Source organism: Phaethon aethereus (genome assembly GCF_964289735.1).
Source record: "Phaethon aethereus genome assembly, chromosome: Z".
Classification (NCBI taxonomy): Eukaryota; Metazoa; Chordata; class Aves; order Phaethontiformes; family Phaethontidae; genus Phaethon; species Phaethon aethereus.
The window spans coordinates 30,297,907-30,320,315 of NC_138577.1; the positions used below are offsets into that span (position 1 = coordinate 30,297,907).

Genomic DNA, 22,409 nt, shown 5'->3' on the forward strand with positions numbered 1-22,409 from the left:
TCCGATCCATGGGGACTGAAGCTAAGAACAGACAACCAGAAATGGGGAGTTCGGGGGTAGAGGGGGTTGTAAAACATAATTCAAAACTCTTGATAAATAAGATATGTAATTTGACTTAAGCCCCCAAAAAAGAATGCGCACCCACCTCAATAAAAGAATCTATGTGCAACATAAGAGCTTGAGTTCTGCTGATGATAAATTGATTGACGCACGCAACAGCATGAGACCTACAAATGGAACAGTTAAAATATACATTTTTCATGAGCTAAAAACATTTTCTAAATTGTACATAGGCAACAAAAACATTAGGAAGCAAATGATGTTTTTCAAACATCTTCTAGAGGCAAGAGGGAACAATCTGCACTCCGTAGTATTAGAAAGCAAAATTACTAAACCACATTTTAAGTACCACCTCATACTCTGATATATCTAATAAATATTTAAAAATAAAGTATTCAGTAAATAAAGAGAGCAGGATGACTACACCTGGCATATTTGTTCAAACAGTATGTAAGGATAGTCTTTGAGTGTATTATGATTATTGATCTTCTCAGATTTTAACAATTCCATACAAGTCAATATGGTGAAATTCCGGCATGCCCTTCTTCATTTTTAAGTATCCAACTGCCTTTGCAATATTTTTAGTATTTAGTGAGGCCAATATATGTCAACAATATAGCTGTAGCTTAGAACAAACACACACTTGTGGTAGGATACATACTAAAACACCTGTGGTAGAAACATACTAAGAAATGAAGCATTGGTTCTTCTATTCCATTTCATGCAAAGCCATTACTTACAGGTCTTTTTCATTCTAAGAGATACAAAAGTCAAATTCCTTAAGTAAAGGCACAAGGCAAAACCACCTGTAAAAGCCTTTGAAGATCCATTAAATATTTTTACTAGTTTAACTCCAAACTGCTATTCTGTTCAGACATTTCTTGAAAGGCTGTCTCATAAGGCATTGTTCAAAAATTGCCTCTTGGCAAATTTAAATGCAAGGTCTTTTTCTGACATTACTAATAGTTTTCATACTCCAGCACTATGTACTGAAACCAGGTTTGGGTCAGCAGGTGGCTTGTTTTAAACTTGAAACTGGTTTAACAGTCTCAAAGCCACAAACATTGCAGCATAGGAAGAGTGAAAGACTTTATGATGTGGTAAGGAGAAAAGCCTGTTTTTCTCCATCTCTCCCAGCTCCAGAGAAGTATTATCTTCCCACAAAGACAAGTTCATGCTTTGTTACATATTTTTCTTAGTGTGCACCTATTTTACGTGAGTTTCTAAATCTCATTTGAATCCCACCATGATATATTCCAAGTTATATTCTTCCTTTTAGTCTTCACCATCTACTACTGTTGTCAGTAAAGAACTGCCACCTCCAAGTTGTAGAATCTTTCAATATGTTTTTCAAACAGGAATTAAAAAACACATTTCACAGAATCACAGAATGCAAGGGATTTCTGGAGGTCATCTGGTCCAACACCTCTGCTCAAGCAGGGCCACTTACAGCTAGTAGCACAGGACCATGTCCAGGCAGCTTTTGAGTATCTCAAAGGATGGTGAGTCCATCACCTCTGTGGGCAACCTGTGACAGTGCTCAATCACTCTCACAGTAAAAAAACCCAAAACAACAAACCACAACTTCACAGAATCACAGAATCACTAGGTTGGAAAGGACCTTTAAGATCATCAAGTCCAACCATTAATCCAGCACCACCATGTCCCCTAAACCATGTCCTGAAGCGCCACATCCACACGTTTTTTGAACACTTCCAGAGATGGCGACTCCACCACCTCCCTGGGCAGCCTGTTCCAATGCCTGACCACCCTCTCAGTGAAGAAATTTTTCCTAATATCCAATCTAAACCTCCCCTGGCGCAACTTGAGGCCATTTCCTCTTGTCCTATCACTAGTTACTTGGGAGAAGAGACCAACACCCTCGTCGCCACAACCCCCTTTCAGGTAGTTGTAGAGAGTGATAAGGTCTCCTCTCAGCCTCCTCTTCTCCAGACTAAACAACCCCAGTTCCCTCAGCCGCTCCTCATAAGACTTGTGCTCCAGAACCCTCACCAGCTTCGTTGCCCTTCTCTGGACACGCTCCAGCACCTCAACATCCTTCTTGTAGTGAGGGGCCCAAAACTGAACACAGGATTCAAGGTGCAGCCTCACCAGTGCCGAGTACAGGGGCACAATCACTTCCCTACTCCTGCTGGCCACACTATTCCTGATACAGGCCAGGACGCTGTTGGCCTTCTTGGCCACCTGGGCACACTGCCGGCTCATATTCAGCCGGCTGTCAACCAGCACCCCCAGGTCCCTTTCTGCCAGGCTGCTCTCCAGCCACTCCTCCCCAAGCCTGTAGCGTTGCATGGGGTTGTTGTGGCCAAAGTGCAGGACCCTGCACTTGGCCTTATTAAACCTCATACAGTCGGCCTCTGCCCATCGATCCAGCCTGTCCAGATCCCTCTGCAGAGCCCTCCTACCCTCCAGCAGATCAACACTCCCACCCAGCTTGGTGTCATCTGCAAACTTACTGAGGGAGCACTCGATTCCCTCATCCAGATCATCAATAAAGATATTGAATAAGACCGGCCCCAGAACCGAGCCCTGGGGAACACCCCTTGTGACCGGCTGCCAGCCGGATTTAACGCCGTTCACCACAACTCTCTGGGCTCGGCCATCCAGCCAGTTCCTCACCCAGAGAAGAGTAAACCCGTCTAAGCCACGAGCTGCCAGTTTCTCCAGGAGAAAGCTGTGGGAGACGCTGTCAAAGGCTTTACTAAAGTCCAGGTAGACAATGTCCACAGCCTTTCCCTCATCCATTAGGCGGGTCACCTGGTCATAGAAGGAGATCAGGTTGGTCAAGCAGGACCTGCCTTTCATGAACCCATGCTGGCTGGGCCTGATCCTTTGGTTGTCCTGCAGATGCCCTGTGAGCACTCTCAAGACCAACTGCTCCATAATCTTCCCTGGTACAGAGGTCAGGCTGACAGGCCTGTAGTTCCCAGGATCCTCCTTCCGACCTTTCTTGTAGACGGGCGTCACATTGGCAAGCCTCCAGTCTTCTGGGACCTCCCCTGTTAACCAGGACTGCTGATAAATGATGGAGAGTGGTTTGGCAAGCTCCTCCAACAGCTCTCTCAGTACTCTCGGGTGGATCTCATCAGGCCCCATAGACTTGTGGGTGTCCAGGTGGCTTAGCATGTCCTTGACTGCTTCCTCCTGGATTATGAGGAGTACATTGTGCTCTCCATCCCCATCTTCCAGCTCAGGGGGCTGAATATCCTGTGGATACCTGGACTGGCTATTAAAGACTGAGGCGAAGAAGGCATTAAGTACCTCAGCCTTGTCCTCATCCTTGGAGACAATGTTCCCCGCCATATCCAGTAGGGGATGGAGATTCTCCTTGCCTCTCTTTTTGTTGTTAATATATTTGTAAAAACATTTTTTATTATCCTTTACGATTGTGGCCAGACTGAGCTCTAGCTGGGCTTTTGCCTTTCTAATTTTGTCCCTGCTTGACCTAACGAGATCCTTGTACTCTTCGTGAGTTACCTGCCCCTTCTTCCAGAGGTGATAAACTCTCCTCTTTTCCCTGAGTCCCAGCAAAATCTCCCTGTTCAGCCAGGCCGGTCGCCTTCCCCACCAACTCGTCTTACGACACATGGGGACCGCCTGCTCCTGCGCCTTTAAGATTTCCTTCTTGAAGACTGTCCAGCCTTCCTGGACCCCTTTGTCCTTCAGGACTGTCTCCCAAGGGACTCTCTCAACCAGTGACCTGAACAGGCCAAAGTCTGCCCTCCGGAAGTCCATGATAGCAGTTTTGCTGACCCCTCTCCTTACTTCCCTCACAACCGAGAATTCTATCATGTCGTGGTCGCTAAGCCCAAGACGGCCTCCGACCACCACATCTCTCACCAGTCCTTCTCTGTTTGTAAACAGCAGGTCCAGTAAGGCATCTCCCCTGGTGGGCTCACTCACCAGCTGTGTCAGGAAGTTATCCTCCACACACTCCAGGAACCTCCTAGACTGTTTCCTCTCTGCCATGTTATACTTCCAGCAGATGTCCGGTAGGTTGAAGTCCTGCACAAGAACAAGGGCCAGCGAATGCGAGACCTCCGCCAGTCGCTTATAGAATGTCTCATCTGTCTCTTCATCCTGGTTGGGTGGCCTGTAACAGACTCCCAGCAGGATATCTGCCTCATTGGCCTTCCCCCTCATCCTTACCCACAAGCACTCTACTTGGTCTTCACAATCTTCGATTTCTATGCAATCAAAACACTCCCTAACATACAGAGCCACCCCACCGCCTCTCCTTCCCTGCCTATCCCTTCGGAAGAGCTTATAGCCATCCATTGCAGCACTCCAGTCATGAGAAGCACCCCACCATGTTTCTGCGATGGCAACTACATCATAGCTGTCGCGCTGCACAATGGCTTCCAGCTCCTCCTGTTTGGTGCCCATGCTGCATGCATTGGTGTAGAGGCACCTGAGCTGGGCTATCGATTTCAACTCTGGCACGCTGAACCTACCCCTAGGTTCAACTCTAGTGAGCCTGGTTTTAGCCCCTCCCCCCTCCAAATCTAGTTTAAAGCCCTCTCAATGAGGCCTGCCAGCTCACGAGCAAGAATCCTTTTGCCCCTCGACGTCAGTTGCACTCCATCAGCTGCGAGTAGGCCTGATGCCGTATAAACCGCCCCGTGGTCAAAAAACCCAAAATTCTGATGACGGCACCAGCCCCTGAGCCACGTGTTGATCAGGTGTGCTTTCCTGTTCCTTTCAGCGTTCTTCCCCGTCACTGAAGGGATTGACGAAAACACTACCTGTGCTCCCGCTCCATTGACCAGTCGCCCCAGTGCTCTCAAGTCCTTTTTGACTGCCTTTGGGCTTCTTAGCGCAACCTCATCGTTGCCAACCTGCATGACCAACAGCGGGTAGTAATCAGTGGGCCGAACCAGACCAGGGAGTTTCCTGGTGACTTCTCTCACCCAGGCCCCAGGGAGGCAGCAGACTTCCCTGTGAGTTGGGTCTGGTCGACATATTGGGCCCTCTGTACCCCTTAGGAGGGAGTCACCTACAACAATCACCCTCCTCTTTTTCTTAACTAAGGACGTCTTGATGCGTGGGGCTCGTTGACTCACCCTAGGCACCCCCTCGGACGGACCTTCGTCAGGGTCCTCATGTTCCTGTCCCTCATGTTCCAGAGCCCCATACCTGTTGTGTAAGGGCAGCTGGGACGGTGAGGGAGGCCGGGAGGGAATTCACCGACCTCTCTGAGGAGGGACCTGCTTCCATTTCCCCTCATCTCTTAGGTCCTCTCCTTCTGCCCAGCAGCAAGAGGACAGGGGATCTCTTGCTGCTTGTGGAGCCTCCACCAGCTGCCCCTGCCTCAGGGCCGCCAGGGTGTGGCTCCACCAATCTATCTCCCTCTCACACTCCCTAATGCTCCTCAGGGATCCTCCTGATGTTCAGAGGGAACCTGCTGTGTTTCAGTTTGTGCCCATTGCCTCTGGTTCTGTCACTAGGCAGCACTGGAAAGAGCCTGGCCATGTCTTTTTTGCTCCCTCCTTTCAGGTATTTACATCCATTGATGAGCTCCCCCAGTCCCAGTTGTCTCAGCATTTCCTCTAGGAGAGATGCTCCAGGTCCTTCATCTTCATGGTCCTTTGCTGGACTCTCTCCAGTATGTCCATGTCTCTCTTGCACTAGACAGCCCAGAATTAGACACAGTACTCCAGGTGTGCCTCACATGGAAGACAAGGGGAAGGATCACCTCCCTTAACCAGCTGGCAACACTCCAGCCCATGATACCATTAGCATTCTTTGTGGCAGGGGCACACTGTTAGCTCATTTCAGGGTAAAAGCTACTGTTCTTCATAATTAATATTAACAGTAACAATTTAATGCTGGAATTTTTCTTCTATCCTGTACTTCTGTTACTTTGGAGTTTAATACAGTTTTACAGTGAAAAGATGACGAATCCATTTAATTTGATTCAGCTGAAAGAGAAAGTTTCTAAGTTTTGGAACAGTTAGAGCAGAAAAAAATTTTCTGCAAGAACTCAAAAACTATTGTCAGCAAAAGAATTTTGACTCTCCCATTGCTGAAGTGATTACAAAATGAATGCAAACTTGTTCTTTCTAATTAGGATAGTAAGTTCTATCCACAGCACTGAATTTTTCATAATTGTAAGCAAGAACTTAAAAGAAAGTTTGATTTTCAAAATCATAGTCTGATTGTACATTTGGAAGACGTATGAAGAGGTGAGATTGTTGTATTAACTAAGCAGACAAACATGGAAATTACTGATGCATGGAATTTCTGTGGATCTCTGCAGGATCATTTAAAAAAGCATGTTTTAAACAGTTCTATAAAATAGCAACCTTACTGCTCATGTAATTAAAATTTTAACAGGTAACTGTAGTGCAGCATGTAAACCTACCTTATTTTTGGACTGCTGTGCTTGAAGAACTGCAAGAACTTAGGTATCATGATATTGAGTGGTCGGTCTAATACATCACTATCCAAAATTTCAGCAGAATCTTCACATATTTTCTGAAGAGCGCCAAAAGCACCCTGTTTAAAAAAATAAAATCTTCTTTCACATTCTGAAGAAAGCAAAATCCCAGGTTTTGTACAGAACAGGTATTTTAGCACAACACAGTAAATGTAGCTGTTTAGCACAGTACATGCAGCTAACTAAATATGGAGTTAAAAAGAAACATTGTTATGGGCTTTTTATTTAAGTACTTTATACCAGCATCTGCAAGCTCTCAAGCTCAGTGAGTCAGTAATGGGTAAGTGGTAATTTTAATTTTAGTATTTAATACTCATCTATTCAATCATGTTTTTAAAAATCCTTAAAAGCTAGTTCTTATTTGAGAAAGAAATGTCCAGGTGCAGAAGAATCCAATTTAATTACATATATAATTGTACTTCCTTTCATTGTTTGTTATGTGGCAAAATGGTCAATTTGAGTTTTATTTTCAAGCTTTTTTTCTTTTTCTTGAGAAAGCAGCACTAACACACTACATAGCAGCATTGCATCTTGGAGCATTATCCTATCTCTGAGGATTATTTTATACAAAATGCTTTACACTTTCATGGAGACAGTATCAAGTAATTAAAAATTGTGTGATCACAGATATTTATTTTTTCAAATCAGACAAGGCTTTTTTTCTCCTCATAGTTTAAAACAGTTAAGTTGGTATTTATTTATTTTCCTTCACACACACTGAACAAAGCAGTTAATTTCACCCTGATACAGCAATGACAGATTGCTTTTCCAAATTGAGTTACAAAAAGAAGGAACACTACTTTTAAGTAAGAGAAAATTCAGGATCAGCTTGATGATGCTTAAAAAATTAGGCATCACAGCGTAGTAACTCCAGGACACTTCTCAGTTGAGATGCTACGACTACCCACCTGCAGTCTTATTCTGCTTTTGTGCAAAGAAAACAAATTTGTTTGAATGAACAGTAAGAACATGGAATGCAGGTAGAAGAAAAAGTATCAAATTTGAGCCACTGTTCTGAGAAGAATATATGTGCATGTATACACATACAATACTACATGTGTAGTGTCTATGAAGAGAGATAAAAATAATCAAATTCAGATTATAATCTTCTATTTTCTGTCAGTCTCCTTACCTCACAAGTATTGTAATCTTCAGAATCCAACAGGCTGCAAAGCTTTGGTAAGAGTTCAGGCCAATTCTGTAATTCCCCTTTTGAGGCAATTGTTGTTATCAGAATGCCTAAAGGAATCAAAGGGATGAAGGAAATTGTCAGATCTCATTTCCTTCACAACATTCATACCAATTTTTCTCATTTTTCTCCCCTCAAAGATCTAAGGAGTTAAGAAATTTCTTGTTTTGTTAAGAACTGGCATGCATAAAAAGATGTACATTTAATTACAAATGTTATTTGAACGTCTTTGAAATGCAAAGGTGGGTTGTTCCCTCCTGCTATCATGAAGGGCTCAGGTGTGAGAAATCAAGCACAAAGTAACTCCAGTTAAGGAAATAATCCTGCCCAAACACTGCAGGGCAGCTTTGGCTCTAAGTTTACTAAACACCGTACAAATCTTGACCTCCAGTAAATATAGAGTATCCACCTCAAGTCACCTCTTCTTATATTATGATACAAAAGCATGAATGTGGGAATCTGTCATTCAATAAACTTACAACCGAGTTGTTAAGTTATGTGTTCACAACTTTAAGGTGTTTACACAAAACATTAAGAACACATTCTAAGACTGAGATACCTACTAAGAGCTTGCACACTATGGCAGGTCATCCAGTGATCAGCTGTAGGGGTTGGCTGATTGAGATCCAGCAAACAGATTGGTCAGCCCAAAGAGTCACTAATTCTGTTTCCAGCACATACAGAAATCCCAGGAAAAACTAATTAGGTGACAGGAACAAGGAAGGCTGCTTATAAACTAGGACTGACGGTATATGAGTCCATTTTGCCTCAAGACAAAATGAAACAGGTAGCATAATCTGTTGTGCTACTAACAGTTACTTCTAATGAGTATGAACACAGAAGAACTTGATACTACTACAACTAGTCATGTCCCAAGCAACAACTGATGAAAAAAGCTTTCCTAAGCTTTTTCATTGAGCTAGTCACAATGTATCATTTTTCTTTGGAATAAAAATGTTAAAATTCCTGTTAAATACACAAGAATACAGGACAACATTACAGAGCAAAGGACATTCTGGACAAGACACACAGTAACTAAAAGATATTTTGCATCATGTTTCCTTTGATGCAATAGGCTGGAGAACCCACAAAGACATAGGGCAAAATTGAAGACAGAGGTAAAACACAATTTTACAGCTCCAGAAGTAGTTTGTATCCAGTTATCTTCATAACTGCAACTGAATAGAAAAGATTCCCAAAGCCTATGGAGATCTATGGAGTCTTAAAGACTGCATTTCTCCTGAATATTATGGTCCTGCAAAGAACATCAGATGCATTAATAAAAAATATTATTTTACTGTTGTTGGATCTTAATGATCCACTTTTTTAAATTAAACTGAACTTCACAAATAGAATAAAATAAATTAATTTTCTTGCCTCCTAGTCAAAGTACTTAAAATGCAAAATTGTCTCCTCAACTTAGATCTGGCACACGTTTGTTTGTAGACTTAACACAAGTTCAGAAACAAACATTAAGAAGGAAATTCCTGGAACTCCGCTGGACTAATATGTGACAGAAGTTATATTATAAATCTCAAAGGGGTAGGTCGTTTTGGAAAAGACTTGGCTGAAGATCTTTTTAAGGTCCTAGAAGTGGTTTCAGAGGATGGCAAATGGTCTGGCTATACTTGTAGTATGTGTAAGCTTTCACAGCTGGAGGAAAACCTATTTCAAAACTACCTTAAATGTTCTTCCAAAATGCTTATCCCAGACAGCAACAAGGTAACCTAGGAGGTAATACTTCCAGATGCATAGGCAAGAATTGACCTGAGGCCACTGCCCCTTGCAACAGAGATGTATGCAGTTCAGACCACACACGTCATTGCGAACTTTCCGTGCAAGTCTGTACAGAAGAAGCCACCTTGCTAGTGTTTTTGAACTGAAAAAGAGACACTTCAGTGGGAACAAAAAAATAACAACATCAGGAACTTAGAAGCAACAGATATAGCATTTGAAGCTTTGCAAAAGGTTTTAAGAACAAGAAGGAAACAGACACATAAAATTAAGTTTTAGGCACTTATGTTCATGTTAAAAGGAATCTTCATAGGTTTCTAATGAGCTTCATCTTCTTTCAAATGTGAATTTTTCCCACCCACCTGCTGCTTTATTTGGCCAGCACATAACAGAAGACACCAGAGATTAGCCTTTGTGGCTTTCTCTGCCACACTTCAAACATAGAAATATGGACATTAGAAGAATAATCAAAGTAAAGAAATAATCAGTTTAGTAGCTTGACAGCTTTTTGACAGGTTTGGGATAGAGTTGCCAGTTAAAACAGGCACTTGCTTCTGACCAACATACTAAGCTGCAGTGTTAGAAATCTGAAACAGAAAGTCTTTATAAAGATGATTTTTGATTTGGAATAAGCTTCAAAACAGTATTACATAAACTGTTGATATCTCGCTTTGCAAATGTGAAACCTAATGAATGTAGCAGCTGCACTAATTGAGCAGTAAACATACAAGAGAACTAACTCTGGAGGGATGTCAGAAATTATTAGAAACATAAGGGTAGTTGTCATGACAGCATCATTTATATCACTGTTTCAATTACATGCAACTCCAGTTCACGACACCAATTCTACAATAAAAAGCTGAACACAGAAAAAGCAGCTATGCTTCAGTACTCTCATGCCAATAACAGGACAAGGGCAAGGCTGGGTGTTTTAGGGTGGCCTTTTGCCTCCATATCTCCTAAAGTTGATTTCTGAACACCTTGATTCTAAAAAGCTGAACTTCATAACAAAATTCCCCATTATAGGGCAATCACTAGCTTGCACATTCCTTCTGCTGTGAAGCTCTCCAGTTCCGCTGCTACTCACTCAAAACTATTTCCCCAGACTGTGTACTGGGTTTGCATGGCAAGGTTTTGGTAGCAGGGGGGCTGCAGGGGTGGCTTCTGTGAGAAGCTGCTATATGCTTCCTCTCTGTCTGACACTGCCAAGGCCAGCTGGCTCTGGGATGGACCTGCGGCTGGCCAAGGCCAAGCCCATCAGCGATGGTGGTAGCACCTCTGTTATAACATATTTAAGAAGGGGAAAAAGCCCTGCACAACTGCACACAGAAAGAAGTGAGAACATGTGAGAGCAACAACTCTGCAGACACTAGGGTTAGTGAAGAAGGAGGGGCAGGAGGTGCTCCAGGTACCAGAAGCAGAGATTCCCCTGCAGCCTGTGGTGAAGGCCAGTGAGGCAGGCTGTGCTCCTGCAGCCCATGGAGCTCCATGGTGGAGCAGGTGGATGCCTGAAGGAGGTTGTGACCCTGTGGGAAGCCTGCATTGGAGCAAGCTCCTGGCAGGACCTGTGGAGAGAGGAGCCCATGTTGTAGCAGGTTTGCTGGCAGGACTTGTGACCCCACAGGGGACACACACTGGAGCAACCTGTTCCTGAACGACTGCACCGCATGGAAAGGGTCCCAAGCTGGAGCAGTTCATTAAGGACTGCAGCCTGTGGGAAGAACTCATGTTGGAGAAGTTTGTGGGAGACAGTCCTCCACAGGAGGTACCCCATGCCGGAGCAGAGGAAAAATATGAGGAGGAAGGAGCAGGAGAAACATGCAATAAACTGACTACAACCCCCACTCCTCATCCCACTGTGCTGCTCAGGGGGAGGAGGTAGAGAAAATTGGGATTGAAGTTGAGCCTGGGAAGAAGGAAAGGGTGGGGGGGGAAGGTGTTTTAAGATTTGGGTTTACTTCTCATTATCCTACTCTGATTTTTTTGGTAATAAATTAATTTTCCCCAAGTTGAGTCTGGTTTACCTGTGATAGTAACTGCTGAATGATCTCTCCCTGTCCTCATCTTGACCCACAAGCTTTTCATTACATTTTATCTCCCCTGTCCAGCTGAGGGGCTTTGATAGGCACCTGGCATCCAGCCAGGGTCAACCCACCACAGCTTCCTTTTAAGCAGGAACTACACTAACATCCTGCCCAGACTAGAATCCTCAAGAAAGTTTTAAGAGCAGTTACAGACACTTCCTCAATAGATGTATTTATTTCCTTGTAAGTTTGTGGGTCCTCAGCACATGCAGTCATCTTTTTTGAACCTGAATCCTTATTTCAACATTAGCCCATAAGGTTTTAAAACCTATACCACACAGTACAGAAGTTCCACAGTTACTCATTTGGGGATTAAAATAGGGAAAAGCTAAGTAAGGATGCAACAATGTGTTGCTACCATTTGGTACTAAGTCACAGTTCAACTCTTATTGCCATGCTCATTCTCCTCAGAGGTGACTTCTGAGGATGGGATTAATGAGCTTGCCTCCATCTTGGCCAAAAGGTATCAGCTTTTGTCTGGTTAGCACTAGATACTAGAGACCACAAAGGAGAGTGAATGCTGCATTAAATCTTCTCTGCTGCTATTTTTATGTACTTGCTCATCTTCCTCAGAATTCCAGAGATCTTATTTGCAATTGGATCTTGAAGTTAACAGTGCTTGAGCTGCAAAAACCCATACACATTTCAGAGTAGCTCTAACTAGCACATGCCAATCCATATGCTAACAAGGCAGCCTAGGTAGCTAGTAATATTTACACCTAGCTAGTACCAAGAGACCAGTGGGTACCAGACCAACCTCACTGTTAAGACAGAAGGTTACATAGATCCAACTTCAAACTTTGATTACTTCAAACAGTGGGTTGTAAAGCATGCACTAAATAGCAACTCTTACACAAGCATACAGTTCATCAGTTGCTACTCATCTTCAGAATTCACACATGCTTGAATAATCCCTGCAAGGATCACTTAAAGCTGAACAGTAATTGAGCTACTAATCCACAAACAATTCATACTAGGAGAAATCAAAGAATAACTACTTGAAAACAAACACTACCACCCCCAACAACCCTAAGACAGCAATCCAAATGGAGATGGAATATATTCTTTAGTCAGCTCCGTTGTAGTCCATTGACAACTCCTATGAGCAAACAAGCAAGTGTGACTTCTACAACCTGAAATCACAATGTACCCTGCCACTCAAAGACTTGTTTCTACTGTCATTAAGAAAATGTGACATTAATAAAATTCATAGTAAAGCAACTTCACAAGCAACAAGACAGCAGGAAAAAGCTAAGAGATGAGAATTTTTCTCTAGTCCATAACCCATTTGTCTGGAGAAGGAATCCTATAGAAAAAGCAAAGGATTCTAGAGGAGTAGTAACTGGTAGATTATTTTATAAGAGTAGTCAGCTGACACAAGCTGAATTTCTTTCTGAACTGACACCCACCTCCATTTTCTCTGCTGTACTCAAATGTATATTTATTTTACTTTTTTCTAGTTTTGAGTGGATAAGGAAAATTACAATCATCCTAGTAATTGCAGGAAATTGTATTCTCAAAAAGCAGACAGGAAAAGCAACTTTACCTAGAAAGAAGTAAAAATAATGCAATTATGCATATTTTATGGAAGAGGTGTACTAAAACAAGGTATCTACAAAATCAAAAACTTCTCACTGGAACTAGATGATCTTTAAGGTCCCTTCCAACCCAAACCATTCTATGATTCTATGATGTTCCGTACACAACACTATCTACTGCCTTCTGACAGAAGCTATTTAAAAACAGAAACTCATTATGTGAATCTGTTATGCATGGTATGATGATTCCCTGAAGGGATATGTATGTGCGTGCGTAAGAGGGAGGAAGGCGCAAGAAATCAGCTAACAGAAGTGTTTCATTGATGCAAGCAGAGTACTGAAATAGTTCTGAAGTCAGACCTTTACCTTGCTCCTGTTTTTAGGTATAGAAATTGGCAGCAAGCTCAATTTTAGTAGATTCAAATAAACTTATGTTCAGTTGCATTTCAAGAGATTATGAACGGAATTGCTAAATCAGTTCTAAGAGAATAGGAAGCAAGAGTAAATGTGACTTTTGTATATTCACACTAAAGATAAATATCAACATTAAAACATGGTGAGGTTGTGACAATTATCAGAAGCAAACAGTTTTAGGAGTTCAGCAACTCTTTACATCACTAGTGCAGCTCTCACCCGTATCAGTAACATTTTTAGTATGAAGAAGACAGCAGTAAGAGCAAACTTACCTACAGTAGCTCTAATTAAGGGGGAGGAATCACCGATGTTGTTCAAACATTCACTTTTAATGAAGTCAGTTACACCATTGGGAAAGTTCTGAAAATGTGCTTTTACATTATTCTTCAAGATGAGGCCACTCAAGGAACGTGTTGGTTCATCTGCAACAGAAAATAATTACAGTCAGCCTTCAACCAGCTTATAGGAATAAGGCAGATTTCCAGAACAATGCAACAACAGCAAAGTTTATATAGAGATATTAAGATTAATTTCCTTATCTCTCCTTCCAACAACACTCATCAACCAATGTAGCAAAGCTTTTCAGGTTCAGAGTTTACTATTTCTGTTATTCAAACTTAGAATATCAGTATAACAAATTTTACATTTTAAGAGAAAGCTTTGTATAGAGATATAGGCAAGGAATAGATCTGAAGTCACAGGATATAGAAGACTCATGACAGACATTGGTCAGCCAAAGACATTCAGACATTCTGATTATACTGACTGGCTTGCTGCAACGCTGATACTGTAAGAAATTGATGACAAACTTGCTTTCACCTTGGTAAGATACAGAAGTGATGTAGGGATATGCAGTAAATACTCGACCCCGTACTGCCACAGTAGTAGTGTTCAATTTTTCTACAAAATAAGGTATTGTAATCCTTTCTAATTCTGGGTGTTATATTATCTATTAAATTAATAATTAGAGGTAGAAGGGGAAAAAAGTCTTTAAACAATATTAAAAGTGTTATATAGTGTGAACCCTAAGAAAAAAAACAATCAGAATTGACCTGAACTGAGTAAGAATTTAAGTTTAGGCAACAGCGAGTTCTTTTCACTGAGCTCTTTTTGCCTGCAAATTTCTCCAAAAATACTAAGACAAGAGAAGGAATAGAAAGAGAACAGCCTAGATTTTTCATTTATATTGGAGCAGACTCATGTTTGGTTCTTCAGCTGAGGGCATGAATAACTTGGTATTACTTCTGAAATATGCTGAAAGTGAGGTCTGGATGTTCTACATAGAAAGGATTAATTTACGGTGTAAGAAAATTTAAATTTACACTTTACAGCAATCCTAATCAGCGCAGGAAATTAATTTTAATTAGCATTTTAGCCACTTGTTTGAATTTTTTTTATACGAAGCCCTGATTTAGGTAAGAAATACGGGCGTTCAAAGCTCCTTTGTGCCAGGAATTAGTTTACACATGGATCTACTCCAAGGCCTTCAAAACTATTGACATCCCAACAGAAATAAGGATAAGCAAAATAAGAGAAACCACTTTCAAATATAAAGTACTTTCAAACTAAAGTAACCGCATTACAGCACAAAGACCCTCAGTATACCCATGATGTCTGACTGACAAACTTTAAAGGTAGTTTCTATTGTGATCTGTGCTAGTTAGAAAAGGAACAGCACTTTTCAGAACAGGTGAGGGGTTTGCTTGGCTGATCACAGAATCACAGAATCACTAGGTTGGAAAGGACCTTTAAGATCATCAAGTCCAACCATTAATCCAGCACCACCATGTCCCCTAAACAATGTCCTGAAGCGCCACATCCACACGTTTTTTGAACACTTCCAGAGATGGCGACTCCACCACCTCCCTGGGCAGCCTGTTCCAATGCCTGATCACCCTCTCAGTGAAGAAATTTTTCCTAATATCCAATCTAAACCTCCCCTGGCGCAACTTGAGGCCATTTCCTCTTGTCCTATCACTAGTTACTTGGGAGAAGAGACCAACACCCTCGTCGCCACAACCCCCTTTCAGGTAGTTGTAGAGAGCGATAAGGTCTCCTCTCAGCCTCCTCTTCTCCAGACTAAACAACCCCAGTTCCCTCAGCCGCTCCTCATAAGACTTGTGCTCCAGAACCCTCACCAGCTTCGTTGCCCTTCTCTGGACACACTCCAGCACCTCAGCATCCTTCTTGTAGTGAGGGGCCCAAAACTGAACACAGGATTCAAGGTGCAGCCTCACCAGTGCTGAGTACAAGGGCACAATCACTTCCCTACTCCTGCTGGCTGCACTATTCCTGATACAGGCCAGGATGCTGTTGGCCTTCTTGGCCACCTGGGCACACTGCCGGCTCATATTCAGCCGGCTGTCAACCAGCACCCCAGGTCCCTTTCTGCCGGGCTGCTCTCCAGCCACTCCTCCCCAAGCCTGTAGCGTTGCATGGGGTTGTTGTGGCCAAAGTGCAGGACCCTGCACTTGGCCTTATTAAACCTCATACAGTCGGCCTCTGCCCATCGATCCAGCCTGTCCAGATCCCTCTGCAGAGCCCTCCTACCCTCCAGCAGATCAACACTCCCACCCAGCTTGGTGTCATCTGCAAACTTACTGAGGGAGCACTCGATTCCCTCATCCAGATCATCAATAAAGATATTGAATAAGACCGGCCCCAGAACCGAGCCCTGGGGAACACCCCTTGTGACCGGCTGCCAGCCGGATTTAACGCCGTTCACCACAACTCTCTGGGCTCGGCCATCCAGCCAGTTCCTCACCCAGCGAAGAGTAAACCCGTCTAAGCCACGAGCCGCCAGTTTCTCCAGGAGAAAGCTGTGGGAGACGCTGTCAAAGGCTTTACTAAAGTCCAGGTAGACAACGTCCACAGCCTTTCCCTCATCCACTAGGCGGGTCACCTGGTCATAGAAGGAGATCAGGTTGGTCAAGCAGGACCTGCCTTTCATGAACCCATGCTGGCTGGGCCTGAGCCCTTGGTTGTCCTGCAGACGCCCTGTGAGCACTCTCAAGACCAACCGCTCCACAATCTTCCCTGGTACAGAGGTCAGGCTGACAGGCCTGTAGTTCCCAGGATCCTCCTTCCGACCTTTCTTGTAGACGGGCGTCACATTGGCAAGCCTCCAGTCTTCTGGGACCTCCCCTGTTAACCAGGACTGCTGATAAATGATGGAGAGTGGCTTGGCAAGCTCCTCCAACAGCTCTCTCAGTACTCTCGGGTGGATCTCATCAGGCCCCATAGACTTGTGGGTGTCCAGGTGGCTTAGCATGTCCTTGACTGCTTCCTCCTGGATTATGAGGAGTACATTGTGCTCTCCATCCCCATCTTCCAGCTCAGGGGGCTGAATATCCTGTGGATACCTGGACTGGCTATTAAAGACTGAGGCGAAGAAGGCATTAAGTACCTCAGCCTTGTCCTCGTCCTTGGAGACAATGTTCCCCGCCATATCCAGTAGGGGATGGAGATTCTCCTTGCCTCTCTTTTTGTTGTTAATATATTTGTAAAAACATTTTTTATTATCCTTTACGATTGTGGCCAGACTGAGCTCTAGCTGGGCTTTTGCCTTTCTAATTTTGTCCCTGCTTGACCTAACGAGATCCTTGTACTCTTCGTGAGTTGCCTGCCCCTTCTTCCAGAGGTGATAAACTCTCCTCTTTTCCCTGAGTCCCAGCAAGTCAGCCAGGCCAGTCGCCTTCCCTGCCAGCTCTTCTTACAGCACATGGGGACCGCCTGCTCCTGCGCCTTTAAGATTTCCTTCTTGAAGACTGTCCAGCCTTCCTGGACCCTTTGTCCTTCAGGACTGTCTCCCAAGGGACTCTCTCAACCAGTGACCTGAACAGGCCAAAGTCTGCCCTCCGGAAGTCCATGATAGCAGTTTTGCTGACCCCTCTCCTTACTTCCCTCACAACCGAGAATTCTATCATGTCGTGGTCGCTAAGCCCAAGACGGCCTCCGACCACCACATCTCTCACCAGTCCTTCTCTGTTTGTAAAGAGCAGGTCCAGCAAGGCACCTCCCCTGGTGGGCTCACTCACCAGCTGCATCAGGAAGTTATCCTCCACACACTCCAGGAACCTCCTAGACTGTTTCCTCTCTGCCGTGTTATACTTCCAGCAGATGTCCGGTAGGTTGAAGTCCCCCACAAGAACAAGGGCCAGCAAATGCGAGACCTCCGCCAGTCGCTTATAGAATGTCTCATCCGTCTCTTCATCCTGGTTGGGTGGCCTGTAACAGACTCCCAGCAGGATATCTGCCTCATTGGCCTTCCCCCTCATCCTTACCCACAAGCACTCTACTTGGTCTTCACAATCTTCGATTTCTATGCAATCAAAACACTCCCTAACATACAGAGCCACCCCACCGCCTCTCCTTCCCTGCCTATCCCTTCGGAAGAGCTTATAGCCATCCATTGCAGCACTCCAGTCATAAGAAGCATCCCACCATGTTTCTGTGATGGCAACTACGTCATAGCTGTCGCGCTGCACAATGGCTTCCAGCTCCTCCTGTTTGGTGCCCATGCTGCGTGCATTGGTGTAGAGGCACCTGAGCTGGGCTATCGATTTCAACTCTGGCACGTTGAACCTACCCCTAGGTTCAACTCTAGTGAGCCTGGTTTTAGCCCCTCCCCCCTCCAAATCTAGTTTAAAGCCCTCTCAATGAGGCCTGCCAGCTCACGAGCAAGAATCCTTTTGCCCCTTGGCGTCAGTTGCACTCCATCAGCTGCGAGGAGGCCCGGTGCCGTGTAAACCGCCCCAGAATTTAATCAGAAATTAAATTAATTTAATCAGAAATTAAAATTCATTTTAATAAACTGATTTTGACTGTCAAAACCAGATTCTCATCATATACTTTCTAATCTTGTTTTTATGTTCGTTTTTCAGTTCTCCTAAAGAAGCATTATTCATGCTCCATAACTATAGATGATTTACAAGCAAACATATCCTCTACATAGAATTCACTAACTTTATAAACCAGGAGCCACCCTGTGCATACATATTTGAAACAATTCTGTAACTTCACCTACACTATAGGTTTTAAATACCCACCAACTTCTAAACAATACAAAACTAAGTCATTCCACTTGCACAGCACTGCATTTCAAGGGCCAAAAACTCTTCTCAGAGAATGGACAAGGAGGGAGGGAAAGGTTATTATTTTGAATAATAATATTAAAGATTGGATGAGTGGACAAACTTCTCAACTACAGAACTCACTTGTGAGATTGACAAGTATTACTATTATTATTTGGCAAGTCAAATCAAGTAATTTTGCTTAAAGTTTGGAAGGTATCATTAATAAAGACCAGGTGAAGAATAACCTAAAAAAAGAAGTTTTTATTTCAACTCTTGATCAGTCTCAGGTTTGCCTGAAATACTCTCTGAATTAAAAGTAAAACCTCCAAATCAACTCTTACACCAAGATAGTATGTCAAACTCTGATTGCTTTACATAACTGTAATCTGTTGATAGGTACATACACCTCCAAGAAATCCAGTCCTCTGTAAATTATTATTAAGACTTAAAGTTGTGCCTGGCAAGGAAGGAAACCAAACAAGTCTTCCTGTAATTTCCACATGACTTAAAACCCTTGCAAGCCACAATAAACCATCATTGTCAGCAGCCAGTTAGACACAGAATACAATAGTTACTCATTCTGTATTAGCCAGCAGTAGCTTTTTGGGGTGAAAGAAGTCAGAGTGCCAGCCAAAGTCTGATTAGAATATGGAACATTAGCCAATATTAGTATAAACTCCAGCATGGAAATATTAAACCATGCATTAAGGAAAAACATTAATCCTTTAGAATGCCTGGCTGCAATTACAAAGGGGACAAGGCAACAGCTTCAATTTAACCAAGCAGAGATACAGATGCTAAGTTCCTTGTGTCAGAAACAGGCAGACTAGCCAGCTGGTTTCAATAAAAATCAAGGTCACATGAAGGTGAAACTTCAGCACCACTTTTTTCTTTCTTTTCTTTCTTATGGTATGTAGCAGGATGAAACATCTTAAATCCATTCCTTTAGCCAAGATAACAGAAAGACTATTCTTCACAGTAAGTGTTTATCCCAGACCCACCACAAAGATTCCATGGGATTCATAGTGAAAGTTGGTTCTCTTAAATAAATTCATGAAGCAGAAAAAAAGATCAAAATCAAAAAGCAAAACCCATTATCACCATACTGAGAGGTAACTAGCAGAAATCACAAAGATTGACTTATTGCTAAACAAACATCAACCACTGAGCTAGAGAGACAAGGATATTTATGGAATCCAGGGTGTTCAACAACTTAACAGCTACACTGTCAGAAGAGAGTAATATAGGTCTGGATGGACTTCTTGCTGTAACACCAAGATTACAGGCAGATGGCCTAAAAGCTGAGTAAAACACTCCTTAGTTTTCATAGGTTCTATGATAAGTTCTGTCAGCCATATGCTTCAGCCATCAAACAAGATTGCAGTCTTGCCTCCTACCTCAGTCAGCCTGGCAGTATAGAGAGTTGACAAGAACATCCAGTACAAGAAAAAAGAAAGCAAAGCAAACCTCTGGCATTTGATACCATTGTTGGTGCCAAATCAGTTCATCAGTGGAAGATTCCCCTCTCACATTGCCTGACTTTATGATAAAACCATATCACATAATCATCATTTGGTATTGGTAAATTTTCAATTCTGTTGCAAAACTGCAATACTAGTTCCAGATTTTAATGGTTTACATACAGAAAATGGACACACACCTGCATTACAAATATCAATCGGTACTTTTAAGAACTAGAATGTATCCTAAACCAGCCATATTTCCTCTGATGAGGGTTTGTATGTCATAGTGTGCATATGTGAAAGCAACAAGGGTTTTATAGCTCACCTGCAAGTCCAGGTGAGCATTTGTTTCACCATGCCTTTTCATCCTCTCTTCCTTAGCACATAACTTCCTAGATTGCTAAAAGAACTGACCACATGCTAAAAGCACATATGAGACCATGCTGCTCTTACTCTTCCAAGTCATTTGAAATCCATCTTCAGTCTCTTTAGTTTTCAGTTTCTACCTATTACTTCATCAGCCTGCTTTCTTCGGGAGGGAGGAAAATGAAGGGGAACTGTGAGTGCTTGCTGCTTTGGAGTGCTTAAAGCTCCTGAGATTTAAAGCTTGCCAGTCAGAATTAACTCTGAACAGTAGTATATCTACTGATGCAGAGAATAACTTCCATCACTTGATGTAAATGCTTTTTCCTTGGAGATACCAAAATAAAAATTAGTACTGTTGAATCTGTACTTGCTTGAACAGCCAGTGTGTGCCACTTCACAGATGAAGCAGATAACCTCACTAGGAAGGAAAGGCATTGCCCACTCCAGTGCTGCAGGGCTAAGCTGTTATAAGCTGCCTATACTGAGCTGAATGCAAACTGCAGTCATCATTGGTACTTATGACTCTGTCAGGGCACTGCTGCTCCTGAATACCTTTTGAAGGCAGAAGGCACAAACTGAGTAAAATCTTCATGTGGTTCTGAAAAGTGAGAATTATGTCATTATAGAAGCAGAATAAAAGTTTAAAATGCTTTGCAAAAGCAGTAGCAATGCTTAGCCAGTTATTGATACTAGCATCAAACTGTGGGATCAAGATGTGCCTTTACATGGCTCTTTAGATTGCTTTCAGTAAGTATACTCAATTCTGGAGCTGGCCAAAAACACTATGGGTACTATTATTGGTGGTATTGAAAAATATTTGGGTATTTTCTGGGTTCCAGGCCCTTTTGGCATTAAAGGAAAGGTGCTTTTACTTGCACATGGGAAGTACTAATAGACTTTCTTTTATAAGGCTACATTCAGCTTCATAAAAGTGTTCAGCTAACCAATTGCATCTGCCCCAGCACTGCAAGATAACAAACACAGCGGAACTGTTATATCATCCTAATGCCTCACAACAAGTCTGTTTTCTGAAAATCTAGAAAGAGGTGGTAATGTTACTTCATAGGAGCCATCATAGTCTAAATCAGACACCAGCACATAGCCTTGTTGAGTAGGAGGCACCATTTTTTCAGGTAGAAGGCACCTCAGAACTGCACTGAATCAAGTACTGCTTGATGGACAGAAGTACCTTTAGAAATCACATCAGTGAAAGTTTCCCTTTCTATTGGAAAATACCACATGTTGATGCTTGATAGTTACATTGTAAGCACAGTTAGATTTGACATGAGAAACAACCAAACATTACTGAGTAAAAGAGTTTGACTTAAAGCATACAAAGAAATACCCCTTGAAGCAGACTACATTCAGCTCATAAGACACACTAAGGAAAGGCTTCAAATAACTGGCTAAATACCTCCAACTTACCCCCCCCCCCCAAAACTTACCCCCCTTAAGAATCAAGGGAAAGCCTGACAACCTCTGTCCTTTCTCTCCACAAGCTACTTAAGAGAAAAATATATTCCAAGACTCACCCCCAAAATGCTTACAGTGAACAGCACTTTTGAAGAACCTAAACCAATATGATTAAGTACATGAAGGCACTAGGCTAGTCAATAGGCCAAAACACTCCAAAGCTGCCTGGGAGGACTCCCAGCAAGGTACAGCACATGGACCTCCTTCTAGCATACACAAGGCTCCTCAGGTGGTCACCTTGCAGAAGCCTAGAAACAGGTATCTCCAGGAGTGCACTGGCCTCCTCTGGAGACAGGTGAATTCCCAGGCAGCAGCCCCAGACTCTAGGGTATCTACCCGAAGAGCATTTTGGATGTTGAGGGAAAGCTCATGGCCTGTAGGTCCCCAGGAATTCTCCTAGGCATCTTCTGGGAATTCACCTCTGGAGATAGGTGAATTCCCAGGCAGCAGCCCTAGACTCCTCCAAGGTAGACACCTGAGGAGTTTTGGCAACATTAGAGGCTGTTCCATTCCTGTTAGCTCCCTGGGACCTCTTGCAGGTATGTTCAGGAGC

The 22,409-nt window shown here is 43.0% G+C and overlaps 1 protein-coding gene across 2 annotated transcripts in view; it reads right to left on the reverse strand.

The window, feature by feature from the left end:
* TNPO1 (transportin 1) overlaps positions 1 to 22,409 on the reverse strand; it is a gene marked incomplete at both ends in the record, with an annotated part of 59,316 nt that overhangs the window by 26,869 nt on the left and 10,038 nt on the right. For both annotated transcript variants that reach the window (XM_082013210.1, XM_082013209.1), the window contains 4 exons: positions 146 to 227; positions 6,446 to 6,579; positions 7,653 to 7,759; positions 13,752 to 13,901. In XM_082013210.1, coding sequence (XP_081869336.1) covers positions 146 to 227; positions 6,446 to 6,579; positions 7,653 to 7,759; positions 13,752 to 13,901 — 473 coding nt within the window. The remainder of the gene's footprint in view (positions 1 to 145; positions 228 to 6,445; positions 6,580 to 7,652; positions 7,760 to 13,751; positions 13,902 to 22,409) is intronic.